This window comes from Oncorhynchus kisutch, linkage group LG14 (assembly GCF_002021735.2).
Source record: "Oncorhynchus kisutch isolate 150728-3 linkage group LG14, Okis_V2, whole genome shotgun sequence".
Taxonomy (NCBI): Eukaryota; Metazoa; Chordata; class Actinopteri; order Salmoniformes; family Salmonidae; genus Oncorhynchus; species Oncorhynchus kisutch.
The window spans coordinates 59,941,578-59,964,634 of NC_034187.2; the positions used below are offsets into that span (position 1 = coordinate 59,941,578).

The following is a 23,057-nucleotide window of genomic DNA, read 5'->3' on the forward strand; positions in this document are numbered from 1 at the left end:
GCTTGCAGCGTGATCTGCATCACAAATAGAACTAACTTCTATTTTAGCCTTTGGCAATGCAGACACGCGAGCGGTGTCGTCAGCCTGTTAGCCATCGTATATTGGCCATATATCACAAACCCCAGAGGTGCCTTATTGCTATTATAAACTGGTTACCAACGTAATTAGAGCAGTAAAAATAAATGCTTTGTCATATGCGTTATATACCGTCTGAAATACCACGGCTGTCAGCCAATCAGCATTCAGGTCTCGAACAACCCAGTTTATGATCCTATTTAATTACGTTGTCAACCATTTTGCTGCCATGCTCCCTTCTTCTTCTTCTTCTTCTTCTATGGTATTATAACGGGCTGCAAACAAACGTTAAAGGTGCATGCTGCCATATACTGACAGCTTAATTAAATAGTACCGGCATGCTGGCCTTCTAAGCAGAGTTGCAAAGAAAAAGACAAATCTCAGACTGGCCAATAAAAAGAGTCTGAGATTTGGCTTTTTCTTTACAACTCTGCCTAGAAGGCCAACATCCCGGAGTTGCCTCTTCACTGTTGACGTTGAGACTGGTGTTTTGCGGGTACTATTTAATGAAGCTGCCAGTTGAGGACTTGTGAGGCGTCTGTTTCTCAAACTAGACACTCTAATGTACTTGTCTTCTTGTTCAATTGTGCACCGAGGCCTCCCACTCCTCTTTCTATTTTGTTTAGACCCAGTTTGCTCTGTTCTGTGAAGGGAGTAGTACACAGTGTTGTACGAGATCTTTAGTTTCTTGGCAATTTCTCGCAAGGAATTGCCTTCATTTCTCAGAACAAGAATAGACTGACGAGTTTCAGAAGAAACTTCTTTGTTTCTGTCCATTTTGAGCCTGTAATTGAACCCACAAATGCTGATGCTCCAGATACTCAACTAGTCTAAATAAGGACAAGTTTATTGCTTCTTTAATCAAAACAACAGTTTTCAGCTGTGCTAACATAATTACAAAAAGGCATTGTGCATGGTGATCTTAGGCTTGTGTGCAGCTGCACGGCCATGGAAACCCATTTCATGAAGTTACCAAATAACAGTTATTGTGCTGATGTTGGTTCCATATGCAGTTTGGAACTCGGTAGTGATTGTTGCAACCAAGGACAGATGATTTTTACGCGCTACAACTTCAGCACTCGGAGGTCCCATTCTGTGAGCTTTTGTGGCCTACCACTTTGCGGAATGAGCCGTTGTTGCACCTAGATGTTTCCACTTCACAATAACGGCTCTTAGAGTTGACTGGGGCAGGCATACATTTGACGAACTGACTTGTTGGAAAGGTGGCATCCTATGATAGTGTCACATTGAAAGTCACTGAGCTTTTCAGTAAGGCCATTCTACTGCCAATGTTTGTCTATGGAGATTGCATGGCTTTGTGCTCGATTTTATACACCTGTCAGCAACGGGTGTGGCTGAAATAGCCGAATCCACTAATTTGAAGGGGTGTCCACATACTTTTGTATATATGGAGTATCTACCTCAATTACCTCGTACCCTTGCACATCAACTCGGTACTGGCCCCCGTGTATATAGCCATGTTTGTATATTTATTATTTATTTTATTATGTGTTTTACTTTTCTATTATTTTTCTATTTTCTTTCTCTCTGCATTGTTGGGAAGGGCCGTAAATTAGCGTTTCACTGTTAGTCTACACATGTTGTTTACAAAGCACGTGACAAATCAAATTTGATTTGATTTGACTGAGTTTTCAGTAACATATTTATTCCTTCTACACACATTTGACAAATGCCCAAACCTTTTACAATTACGACATTGCAACGGCTTGTTCACAAACCTCTCACTGCGTATCTCATATACCCCAGCTATACATGTGTGGGGAGAAACTCTTCATCAAATATCAATAACATATAGACTTCCCTTCTTCTGTCCATTCACCATACGTTTCCTACATTCCTCCACTGCTCCTGGTATGTGGTGTTTATGACATGGAGCCTCAATTTCCACTGAGATGCCAGAGATGACACCTTTTACCGGTTCCTTTTGTTCTTCCGATACACAATAAATCAACCACATACCACTCCTGGTAACTCTGGTTAACTCCACCTTTTCCAATGCATCCTCCACCATTTGCACGAAAGCAATTGGGTCTCCCAAAATACATCTCCCATTTGCTCCATTTTCCAATGCCACAGTCCCCCACTCACATCCATCAACTTTACTGAACACACCATCAGACTCTGCAAATCCACCTTTTCTGTGCACCTTGACTTTGACATGGAAAATGTTATTCGCCCCATAGATCAATATCCTATGGTACAAATATTCATAAAAGTCATATCAAACCAAAAAAAGGGCACATTTCAATAATTGTCAGTATTGTCAAAGGATACAAAACAATTAGAATGGACTCTGACATGTAGATAGATTTCAGCCCTATGCTGAACACGCACCTGATGGGCCTAACCATAAAAATGTTTTTTAAAATTCCAAACACTAACCCTAAAAACAAATCTCCCTATTGAATGAGAACAGTAGGTACCTATTGTGTATTAGGTCCAGTAGGTCCAGCAGGTACAAATCTACCATTGTTATGGTGATCTGACAAAAAATAAGCTATTGGTACATGGTATCTTTCAAGTACATGGACATCCTTTAAACCTTTCAGGGAAATGAACCCTTTAAATATACAAAGACTAAGACCAAGACCAAGAGACTGATACAGAGGACACTGGAGGACCCTGCAGGAGTTGCTGCTTCACATCCCAGCTGTTGAGCTTAAACTCCACTAGACACAGCATGCTGTGTCAGTTGTGGAGTGTCACAGGAGGGAGGCGGTGAGATCTGGTGTTGTAGAGACTGTGGCACTGGCATCCTTAGGTTTCGCAATGGTAGAAACATTGTTCTTCATTTGGAATTGTGGGAGGTATGTACTGTATCCAATGAGCTTTCAATTGACCTTAGAGCACCTGTTCATCAGCAGCTGATCATTCTAGCTTTTCTGCACTATTCTGCATAATCATAACAGATATTGCTAAATGAAGTGCGAATGCAATGCTATGTTTCTCTTAGACAGGACAGTTCATTCACAGACTGCCACATGGGATTGCTCGTTTTTTTTGTTTATTTCTTTTTTACAAATCTAATGTTGCTATCATGTTGATCCAAAGTGAGTGTATTTTAGCAACTTTTACTGTCTTTACTAAGCACACCGTGTTTGGGTTGAAATACTGATCCATGAATACCCAACAACAACATTTGTGGTTCTCATTTCCTGTACTTTATTTGGAGGAGAAATTCGATCTTACAGGAACTTCACAAATGAGACATACAAGGACTTCCGTAATAGGTAATAATGGGGTCTATGATGGGGTCTTAACTATGACCAGTAGGCTACATAATATATCACATATTATAGTGGTCAGAATTATGACCAGCTGGTCAGATAGTCACAATTATGACCAACTGGTCATATGGTGGTCAGAAAAATACGTTATTTTCTGGTTGGTTTAAAAAACATAATTTTTCAACCAGTTTGTCACCAAAATAAGATGTCATAAAACGACGTCATACTGACGTCCTTTCAACCAAGTTTTTCCCACTGGGCATGTACTCAATACTAGTAGTTAGATTCCACCAGCCTCCTCAGATGTCAGCAGAACCTCTCTATGTCCTCGGGTATACAGCAAGAAACAACCATATGGATTTGACAGGTGGGAGTAATTTATTTTAGGCAAATGGGACTCAAATTGTAGCTGCAGATGCCTTGTTTGGAATACCCAGGAAGCTATCCTTAGGCATAAGTGTGGATGGACCCAAACCTGCTGGCAGGTTTTTCTGCAACCTTTGTCTGTGCTGTTCAGAACCTGTCAAACAAGATACTTGAGATGCTATACAATGAAGTGTCAAAAGTGTATAGGCGAGACTAAGGCACCATGGTTAGTCTGGCATCACATCAAACGGGTTTGGTTTAGTTGGATATATTTTGGTTGGTCTTGGATTTTTACTAATATCTAACAGGAAGACTGGACTCTTTCAGCCGACTGATGGTCACACTGCTTTTGTGTTCTGGTGAATGTAAAGAGTGATGAGTCTCACTGCTTCAAGGCATTCCAAATAGAGTCTATCTTTATTCGATGCATAATGTCTTAAAAGAGGCATAGTTACAAAGATTCTGTTAAGTTCCAAGATGTACTACCCCAGTTGCAATGGACTCCTTGTCAAGTGCTCTCATACGAGTGTTCTGATGTAAGGGTGTTTGTCCGTGTTTGTGGTGTGTCTTCCCTAAGGGCATAAAAATATGTTGTTACAAGATCAAATTTCTTCCACCCTTGATGGAAATTCAGCAATTCGCCTGGACAGTGCTCACTAATGAACCCTGTGAAAGTACTGCTAAAACTACATTTACTTGATATATCCATTAATGTCAATCATTTTTACACAGATTTGTACAGGTTCTTTGGAGTTTTCAATATTCCCACACTTTGTCTTAAATTGAAAATAACAGGAGCAACCCTGGGACATATAATTGGGGCGGCAGGTAACCTAGTGGTTAGAGTGTTGGGCCAGTAACCGAAAGGTTGCTGGGTCAAATCCCTGAGCTGACAAGGTCAACATCTGTTGTTCTGCCCCTGAACAACAGTTCCCAGGTAGGCAGGTCATTGTAAATAAGAATTTGTTCTTAACTGACTTGCCTAGTTAAATAAAGGTTACATTTAAAATAAAAAAAGTTCAGTTGGACATTTCAGAGTTAATTGTCAGTTTGAAACTTGTGTACTACGTACTACCCAACCCTTTTCACACTACTAGCCAGCAGAGCTGCACCAAGCTGAATTGTGGGGTTACACATTCATTCACCATATGGTTTCTGGAACCATGCTACAAAGGAAGGTGTGAAAGAAAATAAAGCCAATACAGTACCCCTTTTGGATTGACACAATAGTGGAGAAAATTGAATTGGATCTCCCTAGATAGGCTATTCAGATACATCAATGATATTGTATCAGTAAAATATTATAGACAATTTTAATCTGAGGTAATGCAAATCAAATACAAAATAACGATGTTGTTGGTGTTTTGGTAGGTTTATTTACCTTAAAATCCTTGGAGGTTATGTAATCTTGCAGAATTCCAATATCTTTGCTACCTCGGTTTCAAGCCTAGCCCATACTAGTCAATTTCAGATAATGAGTCTGCTCGGAAGAGGGAAGCGGTTCCAATTTCAAACAAAAACAAGTCTCTATATACAGAGGATTAGGACGGCAGGAATAACGGGATTTTTTATAAAACATACGAAAATTACAATTGATAGGTGCATCTTGTAACCACACTCTGCAAAGCACTAGACCGCGCAAAGTTACCAATTCGATTGCGTCCACTTTCCAATTTTCTACGCGTGGCTGAATTTTGACGCGAAAACCTAAAGCAACCGAAAGTTGGAGCTCCTAACCTAACAAGTGCAATCCTCTAGGTTGCTATATTTCGTTGTTCTTGCAACAGTAAACCGACATTGTCCATTTTTATATATATATTAAAATATATATATATATTATTCATCCACTGAGAAGCCATGCCGAGGTCGAATAGGCAAAAAGAATATAAGCCTGGGGATCTCGTGTTTGCGAAAATGAAGGGTTATCCACATTGGCCCGCGAGGGTAAGCAACTTCAGACTTTTACTTAACCAAACGCTAATAGTAGGCCTACGTCTTCTTGTTTCTATCCCACATGTATATGGGCCTATCTGCTAGATCAGTTCATTGAGGCCTACCCCTGGTCTTTGCAAAGTTTATTTGCGTATGACTACGCGCTGTGAAATAGGCTAGTGACATGTTTTCTGTTGTTGTACATTTGGTGTTTCATTTTGGGAAATCTAAATTGTAGCAGTAAACATACTTTTACATTGACCTAGCAAATGCCGTCCTGAGTACTATTCATTTCGCAGAGATGCTGTTTAATTTAATCATTGATACGAGGCCTAGTATAGGCTGTCCGATAGACCATTGCGTCAAGTAAACACATATCATATATTCAACTTGTAACAAATAGGCTGGAGTACATTTAATGTCAGTTACCCCTCGACTTCTAAGATATTAGACTATTCCAAGTCCAACCAGTAGTATTTTAAATGTGATTGTGATACAAAGTTGCTACTAGTCGAGTCGCGAAATGGATACTTTGAAACATTGTAACGGAGTTTGCTAGTGTGGGAATTCCGAATGGATAATACACATTACCAAAAGTATGTGGACACCTGCCCGTCGAACATTGTTAAATCATGGGCATTAATATGAAGTTGGTCCCGCCCTTTGCTGCTATAGCAGCCTACACTCTTCTGGGTAGTCTTTCCACTAGATGTTGGGACTTGCTTCCATTCAGCCACAAGAGCATTAGTGAGGTTGGGCACTGATGTTTGGTGATTAAACCTGGCTCGCAGTCAGCGTTCAAATGAATCCCAAAGGTGTTTGATGGGGGTTAGGTCAGGGCTCTGCAGGCCAGCCAAGTTCTTCCACACCGATCATTGACAAACCATTTCTGCATGGACCTCTATTTGTGCACAGGGGTATTGTCATGCTGAAACAGGAAAGGGTCTTCCCCAAACTGTTCTGTTCTTGTCTATTCATGTTCTGTGTTTTCATGCTTTCGCAACAGCTAATGGGGATCCTAATAAAATACAGAATGCCAAACTGTTGCCACGAAGTTGGAAGCACAGAATCGTCTAGAATATCATTGTATGCTGTAGCATTAAGATTTCCTTTCACTGGAACTAAAGGGCCTAGCCGAATCATGAAAAACAGCCCCAGACCATTATTCCTCCTCCACCAAATTTTACAGTTGGTACTCTGCATTGGGGAAGGTAGCTTTCTCCTGGCAACAGCCAAACCCAGATTTGTCTGTCGGACTGCCAGATGGTGAAGCGTGATTCATCACTCCAGAAAAAGTGTTTCCAGAGTCCAATGGCGGTGAGCTTTACACCAATCCAGCAAACGCTCGGCATTGTGCATGTTGATCTTTGGCTTGTGTGCGGCTGCTCGGCCATGGAAACCCGTTTTCATGAAGCTCCTGACGAACAGTTCTTGTGCTGACGTTGCTTCCAGAGGCTGTTTGGAACTCTGTAGTGAGTGTTGCAACCGAGGACAGGCTAGCTATACGTGCTACACGCTTCTACACTCGCCGGTCCCATTCTGTCAGCTTGTGTGGCCTACCACTTCGTGGCTGAGCCATTGCTGCTCCTAGACCCTTCCACTAAACAAGAACATCACTTACAGTTGACAGGCAGGTCAAGCAGGGCAGGAATTTGACGAACTGACTTGTTGGAAAAGTGGCATCCTATGACGGTGCCATGTTGAAAGTCACTGAGCTCTTCAGTAAGCCCAATGTTCGTCTATGGAGATTGCATGACTGTGTAATCAATTTTATACACCTGTCGCGAACAGGTGTGGCTGAATACACTAATTTGAAGTGGTATCCACATACTTTTGTGTATATATATATATATAGGGTATTTGGTGGCAGCGGTTGGCATTTGATTGTCTGGCAGCAATGCATGAGCCTATTGTAAGGTAATGTAAATGGTGTACGGGTGTTTTAGCTCAGACTCCATTGCAAATTAGTGGAAAGTAGGTCATTTATTTTCATTAAGAATTGCCATTTGTTTATTTTTAAAATTTGTATATATATAGTGCCTTGCGAAAGTATTCGGCCCCCTTGAACTTTGCGACCTTTTGCCACATTTCAGGCTTCAAACATAAAGATATAAAACTGTATTTTTTTGTGAAGAATCAACAACAAGTGGGACACAATCATGAAGTGGAACGACATTTATTGGATATTTCAAACTTTTTTAACAAATCAAAAACTGAAAAATTGGGCGTGCAAAATTATTCAGCCCCCTTAAGTTAATACATTGTAGCGCCACCTTTTGCTGCGATTACAGCTGTAAGTCGCTTGGGGTATGTCTCTATCAGTTTTGCACATCGAGAGACCAAATTTTTTTCCCATTCCTCCTTGCAAAACAGCTCGAGCTCAGTGAGGTTGGATGGAGAGCATTTGTGAACAGCAGTTTTCAGTTCTTTCCACAGATTCTCGATTGGATTCAGGTCTGGACTTTGACTTGGCCATTCTAACACCTGGATATGTTTATTTTTTAACCATTCCATTATAGATTTTGCTTTATGTTTTGGATCATTGTCTTGTTGGAAGACAAATCTCCGTCCCAGTCTCAGGTCTTTTGCAGACTCCATCAGGTTTTCTTCCAGAATGGTCCTGTATTTGGCTCTTCCCATCAATTTTAACCATCTTCCCTGTCCCTGCTGAAGAAAAGCAGGCCCAAACCATGATGCTGCCACCACCATGTTTGACAGTGGGGATGGTGTGTTCAGGGTGATGAGCTGTGTTGCTTTTACGCCAAACATAACGTTTTGCATTGTTGCCAAAAAGTTCCATTTTGGTTTAATCTGACCAGAGCACCTTCTTCCACATGTTTGGTGTGTCTCCCAGGTGGCTTGTGGCAAACTTTAAACGACACTTTTTATGGATATCTTTAAGAAATGGCTTTCTTCTTGCCACTCTTCCATAAAGGCCAGATTTGTGCAATATACGACTGATTGTTGTCCTATGGACAGAGTCTCCCACCTCAGCTGTAGATCTCTGCAGTTCATCCAGAGTGATCATGGGCCTCTTGGTTGCATCTCTGATCAGTCTTCTCCTTGTATGAGCTGAAAGTTTAGAGGGACGGCCAGGTCTTGGTAGATTTGCAGTGGTCTGATACTCCTTCCATTTCAATATTATCGCTTGCACAGTGCTCCTTGGGATGTTTAAAGCTTGGGAAATCTTTTTGTATCCAAATCCGGCTTTAAACTTCTTCACAACAGTATCTCGGACCTGCCTGGTGTGTTCCTTGTTCTTCATGATGCTCTCTGCGCTTCTAACAGACCTCTGAGACTATCACAGTGCAGGTGCATTTATATGGAGACTTGATTAGACACAGGTGGATTGTATTTATCATCATTAGTCATTTAGGTCAACATTGGATCATTCAGAGATCCTCACTGAACTTCTGGAGAGAGTTTGCTGCACTGAAAGTAAAGGGGCTGAATAATTTTGCACGCCCAATTTTTCAGTTTTTGATTTGTTAAAAAAGTTAGAAATATCCAATAAATGTCGTTCCACTTCATGATTGTGTCCCACTTGTTGTTGATTCTTCACAAAAAAATACAGTTTTATATCTTTATGTTTGAAGCCTGAAATGTGGCAAAAGGTCGCAAAGTTCAAGGTGGCCGAAAACTTTCGCAAGGCACTGTGTATATATATATATATATATCACACACACACAGACAGACAGTACCTCAAGTTTGGACACACCTCATTCAACGTTTTTTCTTTATTTTGACTATTTTTCTACATTGTAGAATAACACATGGAATCATGTAGTGACCAAAGTGTTAAACAAATCCTAATATATTTGATATTTTAGTGTTTTCAAAGTAGCCACTCGTTGCCTTGCTGACAGTTTTGCACACTCTTGCACTGAGATGCATTGCCTTAGACGCTGCGCCACTGTACTTTTCACTCCATACATTTTCCCTGACACCCAAAAGTACTCGTTACATGCTTAGCATTACAGGAAAATTACAGGAAAATTATCAATACATTTGTGCATGATCCCATTCACATTCATAATACATTCACAGGACACAAAACAACAATTCTTTACTATTCCCTAAACTATGCCATACATATACACACAGGGCTATCTGTTTTGTTGTTCAGCTCAAATTGGGTGAAGGGGGTCGGTGAAGAGACTCATTGATTTGCCACTGTGTCCAGTGCCCAATATTTGCCTTGGGGGGAGAGACACCATTTTGACAGAACTCTGAATGTCAGTCATTTACGCTATGTGTGTATATTTGACTGAGAAAATGAAAGTGTGTGTCAGTCATTAAAGCACTTGAAACCTGGCCTCAAGTGAGTGTATGAAGTACATTTTTAATGACCTAATTCTTAAAGCAGCTCTGGCCTTTTTAGTTTACGCTGGTCTGCCTTTTCTTTGTTTCAGTAGCCCAACAAAATATTTTATATGAACTTGTATTGTTTGCGGTAGCTCCTGAAATTCATAAATCACCATCTTTGCACTTTTGCCCCTAGTTATTTAGTTTGAAGCACTCCCTAACAATTACACTCATTGTTTCCTTCTTCCGCAGATTAACGAGTTACCCGAAGGAGTGGTCAAGTCCCCCTCCAACAAGTACCAAGTGTTCTTCTTTGGGACACATGAGACGTAAGTAAATCATTTTTGATGCAATGAATCCTATCACATAGTCTTGCCTAATTCCAAATGAATCCCTAGCCCCTACCTTCTATACAATAGTCGCGATATGAGAGGCTTTAATAGGCTACTCTGTATTTTCTCCGTATTACTTATACCTATCAGAGAACAAGTTGGAGCTACCACCATATCGTTCCTCACACCTATCAAATTCTCTCCAGATCTCCATGAGTGCACTGGGTGGTTCATTTGGAATGACACATTAGTCGTTTACCTGGTAGTTCCATAGAACAGTATTTTGAAGCTCTGTAGGTGGTTGCATGCGTCAACCTTTGAACTTTATAACCTTCACCCTCTCAGGGCATTCCTGGGTCCCAAGGACCTGTTCCCTTATGAGGAGGGCAAGGAGAAGTTTGGCAAGCCCACCAAGAGGAAAGGCTTCAGCGAGGGTCTCTGGGAAATTGAGAACAACCCTACAGTGATACACGAACCCGCGGGCTATGAGGTGTGTGCTTAGAGACGGAAAGGGACGTGTCTGTTTGTGTGCCTGCTGACATGCTTGAGCCTTTGTTCCTGTGTGACACATGATGGTATATGATTTCAGCAGATATTAAGACGCACACCACCCAATGTTTTTCTTTGCTATTCTGGGAACACAAAAACCCTACTACTTCATCATCAATGATGAAAAGTACTCCCAAATACACATTTACCTATACTCAACCTCAACAAATACAGGTGTGCATTGGGAGTAGTTCAGCACGTTTCCCATCCTTAATTCTGTTCTTTCTCCCCCAGCCAGCAAAGGAGACGACTCCAGCAGAGGGGGCGGTGGAGGCAGGAGGGGCACAAAAGGGGGATGCAGAAGGAAGCAGTGACGAGGACGAAGGGACCCTCGTCATCGATGAGAAGAATGACAAGGGAGTGGCCAAGAGGAAAGCTGGGGGTTCCAGCGAGGTAAGTGTCAAACATTCAAATGTCTAGTCAGTCTTAACAAGTAGAACCATACCCCATATCGCTACTGTATTTGTTTATATTTTGCCCATTTCAATTGATTGGGCATTCAAACGGCTGAGCATTTACTAACAAGTCAATTGGCTATATAGCCACTATTGTAGGTAGTAATTTATGACAATGTTCCCTCTAAGCTGCGCAGCTCCTTCAGGTCTGCAGTGGAGAAGAAATGCCAGCCTGCGCAGAGATCCTGTTGCATGAAATGTAACTTTACTGACCTTCAGTTGCCCCGTTAGTTTACATTCTTGCCTGAAACAGATCAACGTTTCCTTCTACAGTAATGTGGGAATTATGATCAAATGAACATATCAGTCTTTTTCAATGCATCAAACCCAACTTGGCAAGATTGTCAGTGATTTTGTCGTAGGCAGAGCGCATCAGAATAGCATTCTATTGCATTGGCCGGCACAAGCAGTTTCAAAATCTAATTGTATTTGTCACATACGCCGAATACAACAGGTGTAGACCTTACCGTAAAATGCTTACTTACGAGTCCTTAACCACAGTGCAGTTCAAGAAATATAATAAAGAAAACATTTACCTTTATAAGCTAAAGTAATTTAAAAAGTAACACAATAAAATAACAGAAGCTATATACATCTGGTACCGGTACTGAGTCCATGTGCAAGGGTACAGGTTAGTCGGTGTAATTTGTACATGTAAGTAGGGGTAAAGTGACTGCATAGATAATAAACCATGAGTAGCATCAGTGTAAAAACAAAGGGGCAAGGGGTGCCGATGTAAACAGTCCAGGTGGCCATTTTGATTAATTGTTCAGCAGTCTTATGGCTTGGGGGTAGAAGCTGTTAAGTTGCCTTTCGGACCTAGACTTGGCGCTCTGGTACCGCTTGCCGTGCGGTAGCGGAGAGAACAGTCTATGACTTGGATGACTGGAGTCTTTGACAATTTTTTGGGCTTTCCTCTTATACAGCCTAGTATATAGGTCCTGGATGGCAGGAAGCTTGGCCCCAGTGATGTACTGGGCCGTACGCACTACCCTCTGTAGCGTCTTATGGTCAGATGCCGAGCAGTTGCCATACCAGGCAGTGATGCAACCGGTCAGCATGCTCTCAAGGGTGCAGCTGTAGAAATGTTTGAGGATCTCTGGGCCCATGACAAATCTTTTCAGTCTCCTGAAGGGGAAAAGGTGTTGTCGTGCCCTCTTCACGACTGTCTTGGTGTGTTTGGACCATAATAGTTTGTTGGTGATATGGACGCCAAGGAACTTGAAACTCTTGACCCTCTCCACTACAGTCCTGTCGATGTGAATGGGGGCGTGTTCGGCCCTCCTTTTCCTGTAGTCCACGATCAGCTCCTTTGTCTTCATTACATTGAGGCAGAGGTTGTTCTCCTGGCACCACACTGCCGGTCTCTGACCTCCTTATAGGCTGACTCATTGTTGTTAGTGGTCAGGCAGGTCTACCACTGTTGTCGTCAGCAAACGTAATGATGGTGTTGGAGTCGTGCTTGGCACAGCAGTCGTGGGTGAATAGGGAGTACAGGAGGGGACTAAGCATGCACCCCTGATGGGCCCCCGTGTTGAAGATCAGCGTGGCAGATGTGTTGTTGCATACACTTACCACCTGGGGCCAGCCCATCAGGAATCACCCACTGTTGGAATAGAAGCGCTTTTGAGATCAAAGAGCAGTGCCGTGTGTGGAAATGTTTTCATATTCTTTAATAGTTAGCAAGTTATTAGGCAGGTTATAGCTAATACAAAAGCTGTTCATTTGTTAACCTTTATTTAACTAGGCAAGTCGGTACAAATTCTTATTTACAATGACGGCCAACCCCAGACGACGCTAGGCCAATTGTGCGCTGCCCTATGGTACTCCCAATCACAGCTGGATGTGATACAGCCTGGAATTGAACCAGGGACTGTAGTGACGCCTCTTGCACTGAGACACAGTGCCTTAGACCGCCGCGACGCATTTCTTGCCATCTTTCAAAAGCACGTCAGGTTAAGACCTTTGTTTTTGTCTCAAATGGGCAGTAGTGTATTTTGAGACGGGCTTGAATATACAAAGAAGACAATATTTTTTTACAATTCTCTGTATGGTACCAATAATGATACTTTTATTTTGTAAAGTAGTTTCTTCCTTCATTCGTCACAATACAACACAATTTCCAGTCACATATTTTGCCCATGGTGTTCACTGTTTACAGACAAGTTTTTCTGTTTTCTGATAAGTGACTTGAGCTTTCAGACAAATAAAAAACCTAAGGTTAATGTTAAGCCCTGCATAAGGTTTTTTTAAAGTCTCATGGAATACAGGCCTCAATCAATAGCTATTTTCATCTGAAAATGTTATGCAATGCATTTGATCCATTGTTTTTGTTGATAGGCAACTGTGAATGTCCTAATAGGCTCCAAATAGCTTCAGTTGTCTACTTGGACATTTTCTAAAACTGTAACTGAAAGTGGGCACAGCCTCAGTGTTTACAGTAAAAGCGTGCTGTAAGTTGCAAAGAATGCTCACAGTGTTCAAGATTCTGCTCATAAGACCTGAAATTTGCTCAGTGCCCAAAAAATGTTTGGAAACATTGATGGCCGGTATCGCAGAAGAACTGCCTCACAGGCAATGTTACGTTACATGTTACATGTTCCACAGGAATATTCTGCAGCACTTTATAATAACGATAAGTAAATAGTTTATTCATAATGAATTAATAATTACTCCCACATGTGTAAATGTTAGTAAGCTAGTTATTCTCACATTTATAAACAACCTTTTAAGTATGTAATAATTATTCATAATGTCTTGAGTGAACAGTGCACATTCTCATAAAATAATGTACATGCCATTGGTATACCATTCAGCAGTACCTGATGCTCCTTAGACTGAATCTGCAGTAAGGGAATCTGTTTCTTTTTTGAACCAAGTGGAGGTGAGGAGCATCGTGCAACGTGGGGGAAAGAACAGCAGAATATGTAGTGCATATTTTATCCTAGAATGGCCTTGAACATATCATTGGTTAAACAATCACACACTACAGAGGATGTTTAAGGCAATCTATTTATAATTTCATTCAAACAGTCACACTGTTGTAATAGTGTGATGTGTAACTTCAGACGCACTCTATGCTGGTCAAGTAACATTTTCGTAGGAAAACAGAATTACAGTGGGGCAAAAAAAGTATTTAGTCAGCCACCAATTGTGCAAGTTCTCCCACTTAAAAAGATGAGAGGCCTGTAATTTTCATCATAGATACACTTCAACTATGACAGACAAAATGAGAAAAAAAATCCAGAAAATCACATTGTAGGATTTTTAATGAATTTATTTGCAAATTATGGTGGAAAATAAGTATTTGGTCACCTACAAACAAGCAAGATTTCTGGCTCTCACAGATCTGTAACGTCTTCTTTAAGAGGCTCCTCTGTCCTCCACTCGTTACCTGTATTAATGACACCTGTTTGAACTTGTTATCCGTATAAAAGACACCTGTCCACAACCTCAAACAGTCTACTCCAAACTCCACTATGGCCAAGACCAAAGAGCTGTTAAAGGACACCAGAAACAAATTGTAGACCTGCACCAGGCTGGGAAGACTGAATCTGCAATAGGTTAGCAGCTTGGTTTGAATAAATCAACTGTGGGAGCAATTATTAGGAAATGGAAGACATACAAGACCACTGATAAGCTCCCTCGATCTGGAGCTCCACGCAAGATCTCACCCCGTGTGGTCAAAATGATCACAAGAACTTTGAGCAAAAATCCCAGAACCACACGGGGGGACCTAGTGAATGACCTGTAGAGAGCTGGGACCAAAGTAACAAAGCCTACCATCAGTAACACACTACGCCGCCAGGGACTCAAATCCTGCCATGCCAGACGTGTCCAACCTGCTTAAGCCAGTACATGTCCAGGCCAGTCTGAAGTTTGCTAGAGAGCATTTGGATGATCCAGAAGAAGATTGGGAGAATGTCATATGGTCAGATGAAACCAAAATAGAACTTTATGGTAAAAACTCAACGTGTCGTGTTTGGAGGACAAAGAATGCTGAGTTGCATCCAAAGAACACCATACCTACTGTGAAGCATGGGGGTGGAAACATCATGCTTTGGGGCTGTTTTTCTGCAAAGGGACCATGACGACTGATCCGTGTAAAGGAAAGAATGAATGGGGCCATGTATCGTGAGATTTTGAGTGAAAACCTCCTTCCATCAGCAAGGGCATTGAAGATGAAACGTGGCTGGGTCTTTCAGCATGACAATGATGACATGACACGAAGGAGTGGCTTCGTAAGAAGCATTTCAAGGTCCTGGAGTGGCCTAGCCAGTCTCCAGATCTCAACCCCATAGAAAATCTTTGGAGTTGAAAGTCTGTTGCCCAGCAACAACCCCAAAACATCACTGCTCTAGAGGAGATCTGCATGGAGGAATGGGCCAAAATACCAGCAACAGTGTGTGAAAACCTTGTGAAGACTTACAGAAAACGTTTGACCTCTGTCATTGCCAACAAAGGGTATATAACGAAGTATTGAGAACTTTTGTTATTGACCAAATAGTTATTTTCCACCATAATTTGCAAATAAATTCATTAAAAATCCTACAATTTACTGGATTTTTTTTCTCATTTTGTCTGTCATAGTTGAAGTGTACCTATGATGAAAATTACAGGCCTCATCTTTTTAAGTGGGAGAACTTGCACAATTAGTGGCTGACTAAATACTTTTTTGCCCCACGGTATTACCTTTTTCTTGCACGTGATATACCAAAACCAAAGTGTGAAAATAGTCTGCGCTTAAAGGTTATACATGTAACATTTCCACCTGCAAATCATACATGTAACATTTCTACTTCAATCACATATCAGCTGTAATGAAGGAATGAAAATCCACTAGAGGAAAATGGGCCGATCCGGCCAGCTGTTATGTGTAGGTTACATCTCTCTGATTTATGATTAGTTTGGGTTTGCAAGGTTGACATTAGCAAAACATTTGCATTACAAACACTTCTTCATTTACAAACAATATGCTTTACATTTCCTTCAACATCCTGTCTTGTGTGCTTATTCTTTTACCATTATGTTCTAGGCTATTTTGAGACCTTAAGTAGAATCGTATACGGCTGGAATGTCTACCAATGAAGTTATTTTTGTGATAAATTACACTGTTCACTCAAAGCATTTATAAAGGAAAAATGATTAGTAAATGGTTTATGAACCTACTATTAAACATCTTATAAATGATATGGATCATTATTACTTTTTAAAGTTGTTTATACATGTGTGAATAACTACCTTGCTAACATTAACAAATGTGGGAGTAATGATGAATAAGCTATTAACTAATCCCTTGTGAAATATATTTCAAGGTGTTCTAACAAAGTACTACTGACTTCAATAGACGAGTGGCAGGTGTGGGTCACTTTGCTTGTCATAATAAAACTATCATTGCATGGGATTTTAAAGTTTTTTGTTGTTTATTTAAAAAAGTAAAATAAAATAAAAACGAACAAATAAGCAATCATGTACATTAAGTGGCAAGACAAAGTATGTGAACCCTTACCTGTGGAATTACCTGGATTTCTGCATAAATTGGTCATAAAATCTGATCTTCATCGAAGTTACAACAATAGACAAACGGTGTGCTTAAACTAATAACACACAAATTATTGTATTTTTCTTGTCTACATTGAATACAGAATGAATGTGAACCCCTAGGCTAATGACTTCTCCAAAAGGTCATTGGAGTCAGCTAACCTGGAGTCCAATCAATGAGGTGAGATTGGAGATGTTGGTTAGAGCTGCCTTGCCATTTAAAAAAACACTCAACAAAAAATGTATTTTGCTATTCACAAGAAGCATTGCTTGATGTGAACTATGCCTCAAACAAAAGAGATCTCAGAAGACCTAAGATGAAGAATTGTTGACTTGCATAAAGCTGGAAAGGGTTACAAAAGTATCTCTAAAAACCTTGATGTTCATCAGACCATGGTAAGACAAATTGTCTATAAATGAAGAAAGTTCAGCACGGTTGCTACTCTACCTAGGAGTGTCCGCCCTGCAAAGATTACTGCAAGAGCACAGCGCAGATACATAAAACACTAAACAAGAATGGTGTTCTTGGGAGGACACCACGGAAGAAGCCACTTCTGTCCCCAAAAAAACTATTGCTACACGTCTGAAGTTTGCAAAAGTGCACCTGGATGTTCCACAGCGCTACTGGCAAAATATTCTGTCGACAGATGAAACTACAGTTGAATTGTTTGGAGGGAACACACAACCACTGTGTGTGGAGAAAAAATGCACAGCACACCAACATCAAAACCTCCCAACTGTAAAGTATGGTGGAGGGAGCATCATGGTTTGGAGCTGCTTTGCTGCCTCAGGGCCTGGACAGCTTGCTATCTTTGACGGAAAAATGAATTCTCAATTTATCAAGACATTTTGCAGGAGAATGTAAGGCTATCTGTCCGCCAATTGAAGTTCAACAGAAGTTGGGTGATGCAAGAGGACAACGACCCAAAATACAGAAGTCAATCAACAACAGAATGGCTTCAACAGAAGAAAATACACCTTCTGGAGTGGCCCAGTCAGAGTCCTGACCTCAACCTGACCGAGATGCTGTGGCATGACCTCGAGAGCAGTTCACACCAGATATCCCAAGAATATTGCTGAACTGAAACAGTTTTGTAAAGAGGAATGGTCCAAAATTCCACTACAGAAAAGGTTTGGTTGAGGTTATTGCTGCCAAAGGAGGGTCAACTAGTTATTAAATCCAAGGTTTCGTTTACTTTCCCACCTTGCACTGTGAATGTTTACCCGGGGGGTTCAACAAAGACATGAAAACATGTAATTGTTTGTGTGTTGTTAGTTTAAGCAGACTGTTTGTCTATTGTTGTGATCTAGATAAAGATCCGATCAAATTTTTTTGACCATTTTATGCAGAAATCCAGATATTTCCAAAGGGTTCACATGCTTTTTCTTGCCACTTGGGGAAACATGTCACTTGAATAAGGGTGATGCGTCTTTCTCTCTCTCTCTCTCTGAAGAGCTCTCCTAAACGACCTAAGGACACAGAGGGCAAAGGTGACTCGAAGGTGGATAGTAAGAAGTCTGACACTGAGCTGAAGCTTAATGACAAGGCAGGGCATAAGCCCACTGACCTGTCTTCTGCGCCGGGTGAATCAAAACCACCGACCGAGGGCCAACTAACATCAGAGAAGGTGAGGGATGCTGTCTTTTGACCGTTGAGTTAGATATGAAACTACCTTTTTTCACTGTTTTACATCGATCTCCTGTTCAGAGGAGATCTATTAATTTGGTCATACATCAGGGCCTGGTCCAGGGTGAGTTTCCCAAAAGCCTTCTAGCTAATGTGGCCTGTTATTTCTGTTGACAATCTTCTGTGCTTGAACTAACGAAATTGAACCAATTAAGCACTTTGCTGTTCTACGCGGAATTGTTCATCAATAGATACTGTATATACTACTGCACTGGCAACGAGGCTTTCGAGAAACTCGCACCTAATCCACCTAACTTTGAGTTGTTGGTGGTGTTTGGTTCATATCCAACATTATAAAAAATTAAATTACTGATGCGATGTAACATTTTCTCCATGCTTTCTTCTCAGCCTGTGATGGACAGTGCTTAACATCAAGCCTCCGAGGAAGACCAAGAACCCTTGGTTCTTCTCTGTGGAATTTGGGGCGTCAACATACAGTAATTAGCTCATCTTTGAATGCTAGTTTTCTGCTGTTTAAGTAACTGGAAAGTGTTAAGACCTATATAGAAATTGTACTTGCTATATATCAATAGATATATATATTGAAAGGCAAAAAAAACCTTACTTGCCAGTTGGGGATATTGTATATCCCAGGATTGAAATTGTCAAGTCAAACCAATAGTAATGAGAAATTCAAGGCTCAAGAGGAAATGTGTTTCGGATGTGTAATTTTTTTTTTTTTGTCCAATTATGATGTCTGGCTGCTAGGTGTCAAATGCATTACAGTTTAGAGAGTACACATACGGTTTCTTTAACAAGAATCTAAACATAAACAAAACAAATTTGGGGAAATCTAGTACACATTACATTCATAATTCATTTCCATTTAACATAAAAATCCTGTTTTTGAATAGGTTTTTAGTTATGAGGGTCGTTGGTGTTAGACTTGATAGCGTTTTGCTATGTCGTTGTGCTTTATAAAAAGATGTGTTCTTGGCTTTAAGGTGTATACATAATAGTAATTGTACTTGCTTTTCTTTCCCTTTCCTCGGCCTGACTTTGAAACAGGCAATGTATTTTCTTACTCATGGTGTGTTGCACTTTTAAGATATTTAACTTTGCCTAGATCATTAGCAAGTTTTTCTAGCGACAATTGTCGTTTTAATGCTATATAACATGTTGCATGTTACCTGTACATGGTAGGTGACCAAATAATGCGCCTTCAATGACACCGAATTCCCTATTTTGATTGAATGTCACATCTATTTACAGAAGCACAAGGAAACGAAAACCACTTTGCAAACCCCTGTCTTAACCCTTTACACTCAAACCAATATATGGGTTGAAAATGGCAGATTTGGGCACTGATAAGTTTAAATTGGAACGCAGTGGCTCTACAGTAACATGCTATAAATGACGTCAGAGCTCTGGCTCTGCGTGTCACAGCGCTGTATGGGTTTTGACTGACAACCTTTCTTGTCGTGTGCGGTGCTCAAGTTCAGAAGTTGCCCCCATCTCTCCCTTACTGGTTGTATCCAGAGTATATTTCAGATTTTGGTATCAACAAATGCGAAGAAATGTACACTAAATGTAAAATGCACATAAAATCAGCAGTGTAATGTTTGGATGTCAGGTAAACCGTTGTCCTCAGCGTTGGTCTAAACATGATTCCATAATCTCCAAACTCTTCCCTTTCAATTGCTACCATGCTTATGCATTTTCAGATTTCTTCTATCAGAACCATTACACTTTATCACTGTCCATATAGGTCAATTCCGACGTGTAAATAATGAAGGGAAATCTATATTTCAGAAACTACCCCAAAGTGAAATGTGCATTGTTAAAAGCAAGAAAAACATTCCTGAATGTTTCTGTGATAATGTTGGTATTAACCAGTGACATGTTTGATGAAGCGCAATACTTTCAGGTCTGGAAGATGACTAGGAAGGGGACTATGTTCTATGGAAGGGGCATTCACTCCTACCCTGGAGGTCTGGAGTACTGCTGGTTTTCAGTTCTATTAATTGCACCTAATTAATTTCGCCTCCCTGATATCCCAGGTTAAACCTGATTTAGAAAGGGAATAATGAAAAGTGGAAAAAAGCAGTGGAAGGTTCAGATTTTAATGAGTTCTTGAAAAAATATTTACATTTCTTGATAGAAACTGCACTGTTCATTGGTCCAGACATTTTACAATCTCATGTCATCCATCTCTTATGGTGCTTTAATGGTGACAATGTTGTGAAGAGGACATCAGCCTTGTGGCCAACAAGATGGTGTTCAGGTTATTTTGATATTGGGGCACCTGTGAAAACCGAACACTTCAACACTGTGCAGAATAGCTCTGTCTTTGGGTACATGATTGTCACAATTCTGATTTGAAGTTGCTCTGCTTTTTCCCTTATACTATTCACTGTGGGGCATACTTAGAGTATGTGTAACTGTGTGTAGCTTAATATTTTGGTGTGAGTGACTTCCCCTTCAAACCTTTTGAACTGAAACAGAGTGAGACTTGTCCTATGATTTTGGCTGCTAAACCAAATGTTTTATTGTTTTGTGTTGTCGTAAGAATATAACCCTTGTGTTGATATTTGAAATGCAATATGTGAATTTCTTTTTTTCGGGGAGCCCTTTTTTTGTCACATTTATTGGTCCCTCCCTTATGTATGTTTTGTGATTTGTGGGGGGGGGGGGGGGGGGGGCGCGTGTCTTCAGTTTTATGATTGGATGATTTTTGGATATGTCATTAATTCGTTGTTGCAATTTTGTGGCCCTTGTTTGGTGAAATCCATATATGCATTCAATCATCAGGTCTTTTTAGAATTCCATAAGTCATTAATTAACTGAACCACGACACACAGGTGCGTTTCAGGAACAGGCCTTAGAACTGCTCTCAGTCTGTACTGAATATGGCCCAGACCTTTACACCAGGCTTCCCTTTCAACTGCTAGACCGTAACTCATTCATAGTCAACTTTGTACGCTGACTGACCTGCTCCATGATTCTGGACCTTTTCATTATTTTTCCCTTTTACATTTCAACTTTCAAAACCTAATGCTGTCAAAAGGATTCTATTTTTGGTGGGTCATAGCCAGATCCTCAGCAATTCACAGTGGACCTAAAATCCCCAAAAAATGTAAGGAGTAAAATTCCAGTTACTTTCTTTGGATCTTTTTCACTGATTGTCAATCCGCCACGCTTCTTGCTTAGTTCTACCATTGTAGCTAGCTGCCAGTCCATTTTATTTCAAACCAATAAACATGTTGATTACAAAATGAGTCCACCTGCCTGTCATGTTTAACTTTCTATGTGCCTGTGATTATGTGGACTTATGTCAACCCCACCAGGAGTGCCTTTCCTTATAGAATGTGCACCTTCCCCTCTTATCGTTCCACCTGGACATTAACGTTCATCCCACAGCTGCCACCAAATGTAAGATAGGGGGGGGTACGAGAAGACCTGCATCTTTTACTGAAGAGTCCACTCTCCGACAGTGTCATTGTTGACTTGTGGAAAATATGTTTGTAGATTCCTGTCAAAGCATTTTTTTATTTATCCTGGGAATGGGTAAATCATAAGTGATTTCAATGGGTTAATAAATAAACTCTTCAGTGTATTTATGACAGCCATTTTATTTCACAATGATGTATGGTTAACTGTTGTGTCCTGTTCTGGCCACAAGATGTTAGCCATAATACATGAATTCCTTCCTGATATGACTTTTGGATTGAGGCATGGAACTATGTAGTGTAATGTTATATATGTATATTAATGGTACACAATGATCGGTGGAGATCAAACACACAAGTCGATTATAAACATCCCATTAATGCTAGCCGTGTGTTCCGTAGCCGTATCATTTAAGACTTCTGCTAACTTATTATAGAAATCCATTCAGAACATGTGGATCATTTAGAACGTTCCACCCTGGAATAACTGACATCATGCATTATGACATGTTACCTACTACCATTGTTCTCTGAATGCAACGTTCCAGTAACATTTTTCAACTTAAGGTGGTCAACCATAGGAGGGAACAAATCGAAAAAGGTATAGTTATTGAAGTGCCAAGTCCTGTTGGTTGATTTAATGTGTGTTTGAGTAATATTAGTACCCTAATTAACAGAAAATAGTTGAAAAAAGGTTGATGTCACTCAAAGACCTGTGGTTATCAATCTGTCATCCAAAGGTATTTTTGAAAAGTGATGTTTATGCTTTATGGTAGGTATGTTATTTTGTAGGATAAGGGTAGGCTTTTCTTAAATGTCTGTATCTGTGTTTTGATACTAAGAGCAAGGGTACAGGCAGAAACCGTACAGCTACTGAGAATGCCAGGTATTACACACCTACAGTACAGACAATCAGTAATTCTAATTCTGTGCTCAGTTTTACTATGGCTACCTCTACTTTACTATACAGTTGGGTTGTATCTTCACAGAGATGTGGAGGTCAATGAGACTGGAACGAGCTCTGAGGTAAAACAAGCTGTAAACATGAAGATACTGTAAATCATTGACCATGGCAAGGTATTGTTTGAGGCCACTAATCTCCCAAAATCTTTTGACCTATTTACTTGCAGCCAACCAGGGCAACCCCGTCTGATGCAACTGAGCAAGGTGTTCACAGT

General features: G+C 40.5%; 1 protein-coding gene across 1 annotated transcript; it reads left to right on the plus strand.

The window, feature by feature from the left end:
- Positions 1 to 5,141: 5,141 nt before the first annotated feature.
- On the plus strand, positions 5,142 to 21,709 carry LOC109904438 (hepatoma-derived growth factor-like). Its single transcript, XM_031788677.1, has 6 exons — positions 5,142 to 5,633; positions 10,179 to 10,255; positions 10,604 to 10,748; positions 11,042 to 11,200; positions 18,258 to 18,431; positions 18,839 to 21,709. The coding sequence occupies exons 1-6, from the start codon at positions 5,547 to 5,549 to the stop codon at positions 18,857 to 18,859; spliced, it is 663 nt and encodes a 220-aa protein (XP_031644537.1). The 5' UTR covers positions 5,142 to 5,546; the 3' UTR covers positions 18,860 to 21,709.
- The last annotated feature ends 1,348 nt before the right edge of the window (positions 21,710 to 23,057 follow it).

Excerpts from the sequence above, each read along its gene's own strand:
- LOC109904438 (XM_031788677.1), top strand. The coding sequence starts at position 5,547 with ATGCCGAGGTCGAATAGGCAAAAAGAATATAAGCCTGGGGATCTCGTG. Across the intron at positions 10,256-10,603 it reads TTCTTTGGGACACATGAGAC|GGCATTCCTGGGTCCCAAGG; the intron begins GTAAGTAAATCA and ends TCACCCTCTCAG. Across the intron at positions 10,749-11,041 it reads ACGAACCCGCGGGCTATGAG|CCAGCAAAGGAGACGACTCC; the intron begins GTGTGTGCTTAG and ends TTTCTCCCCCAG.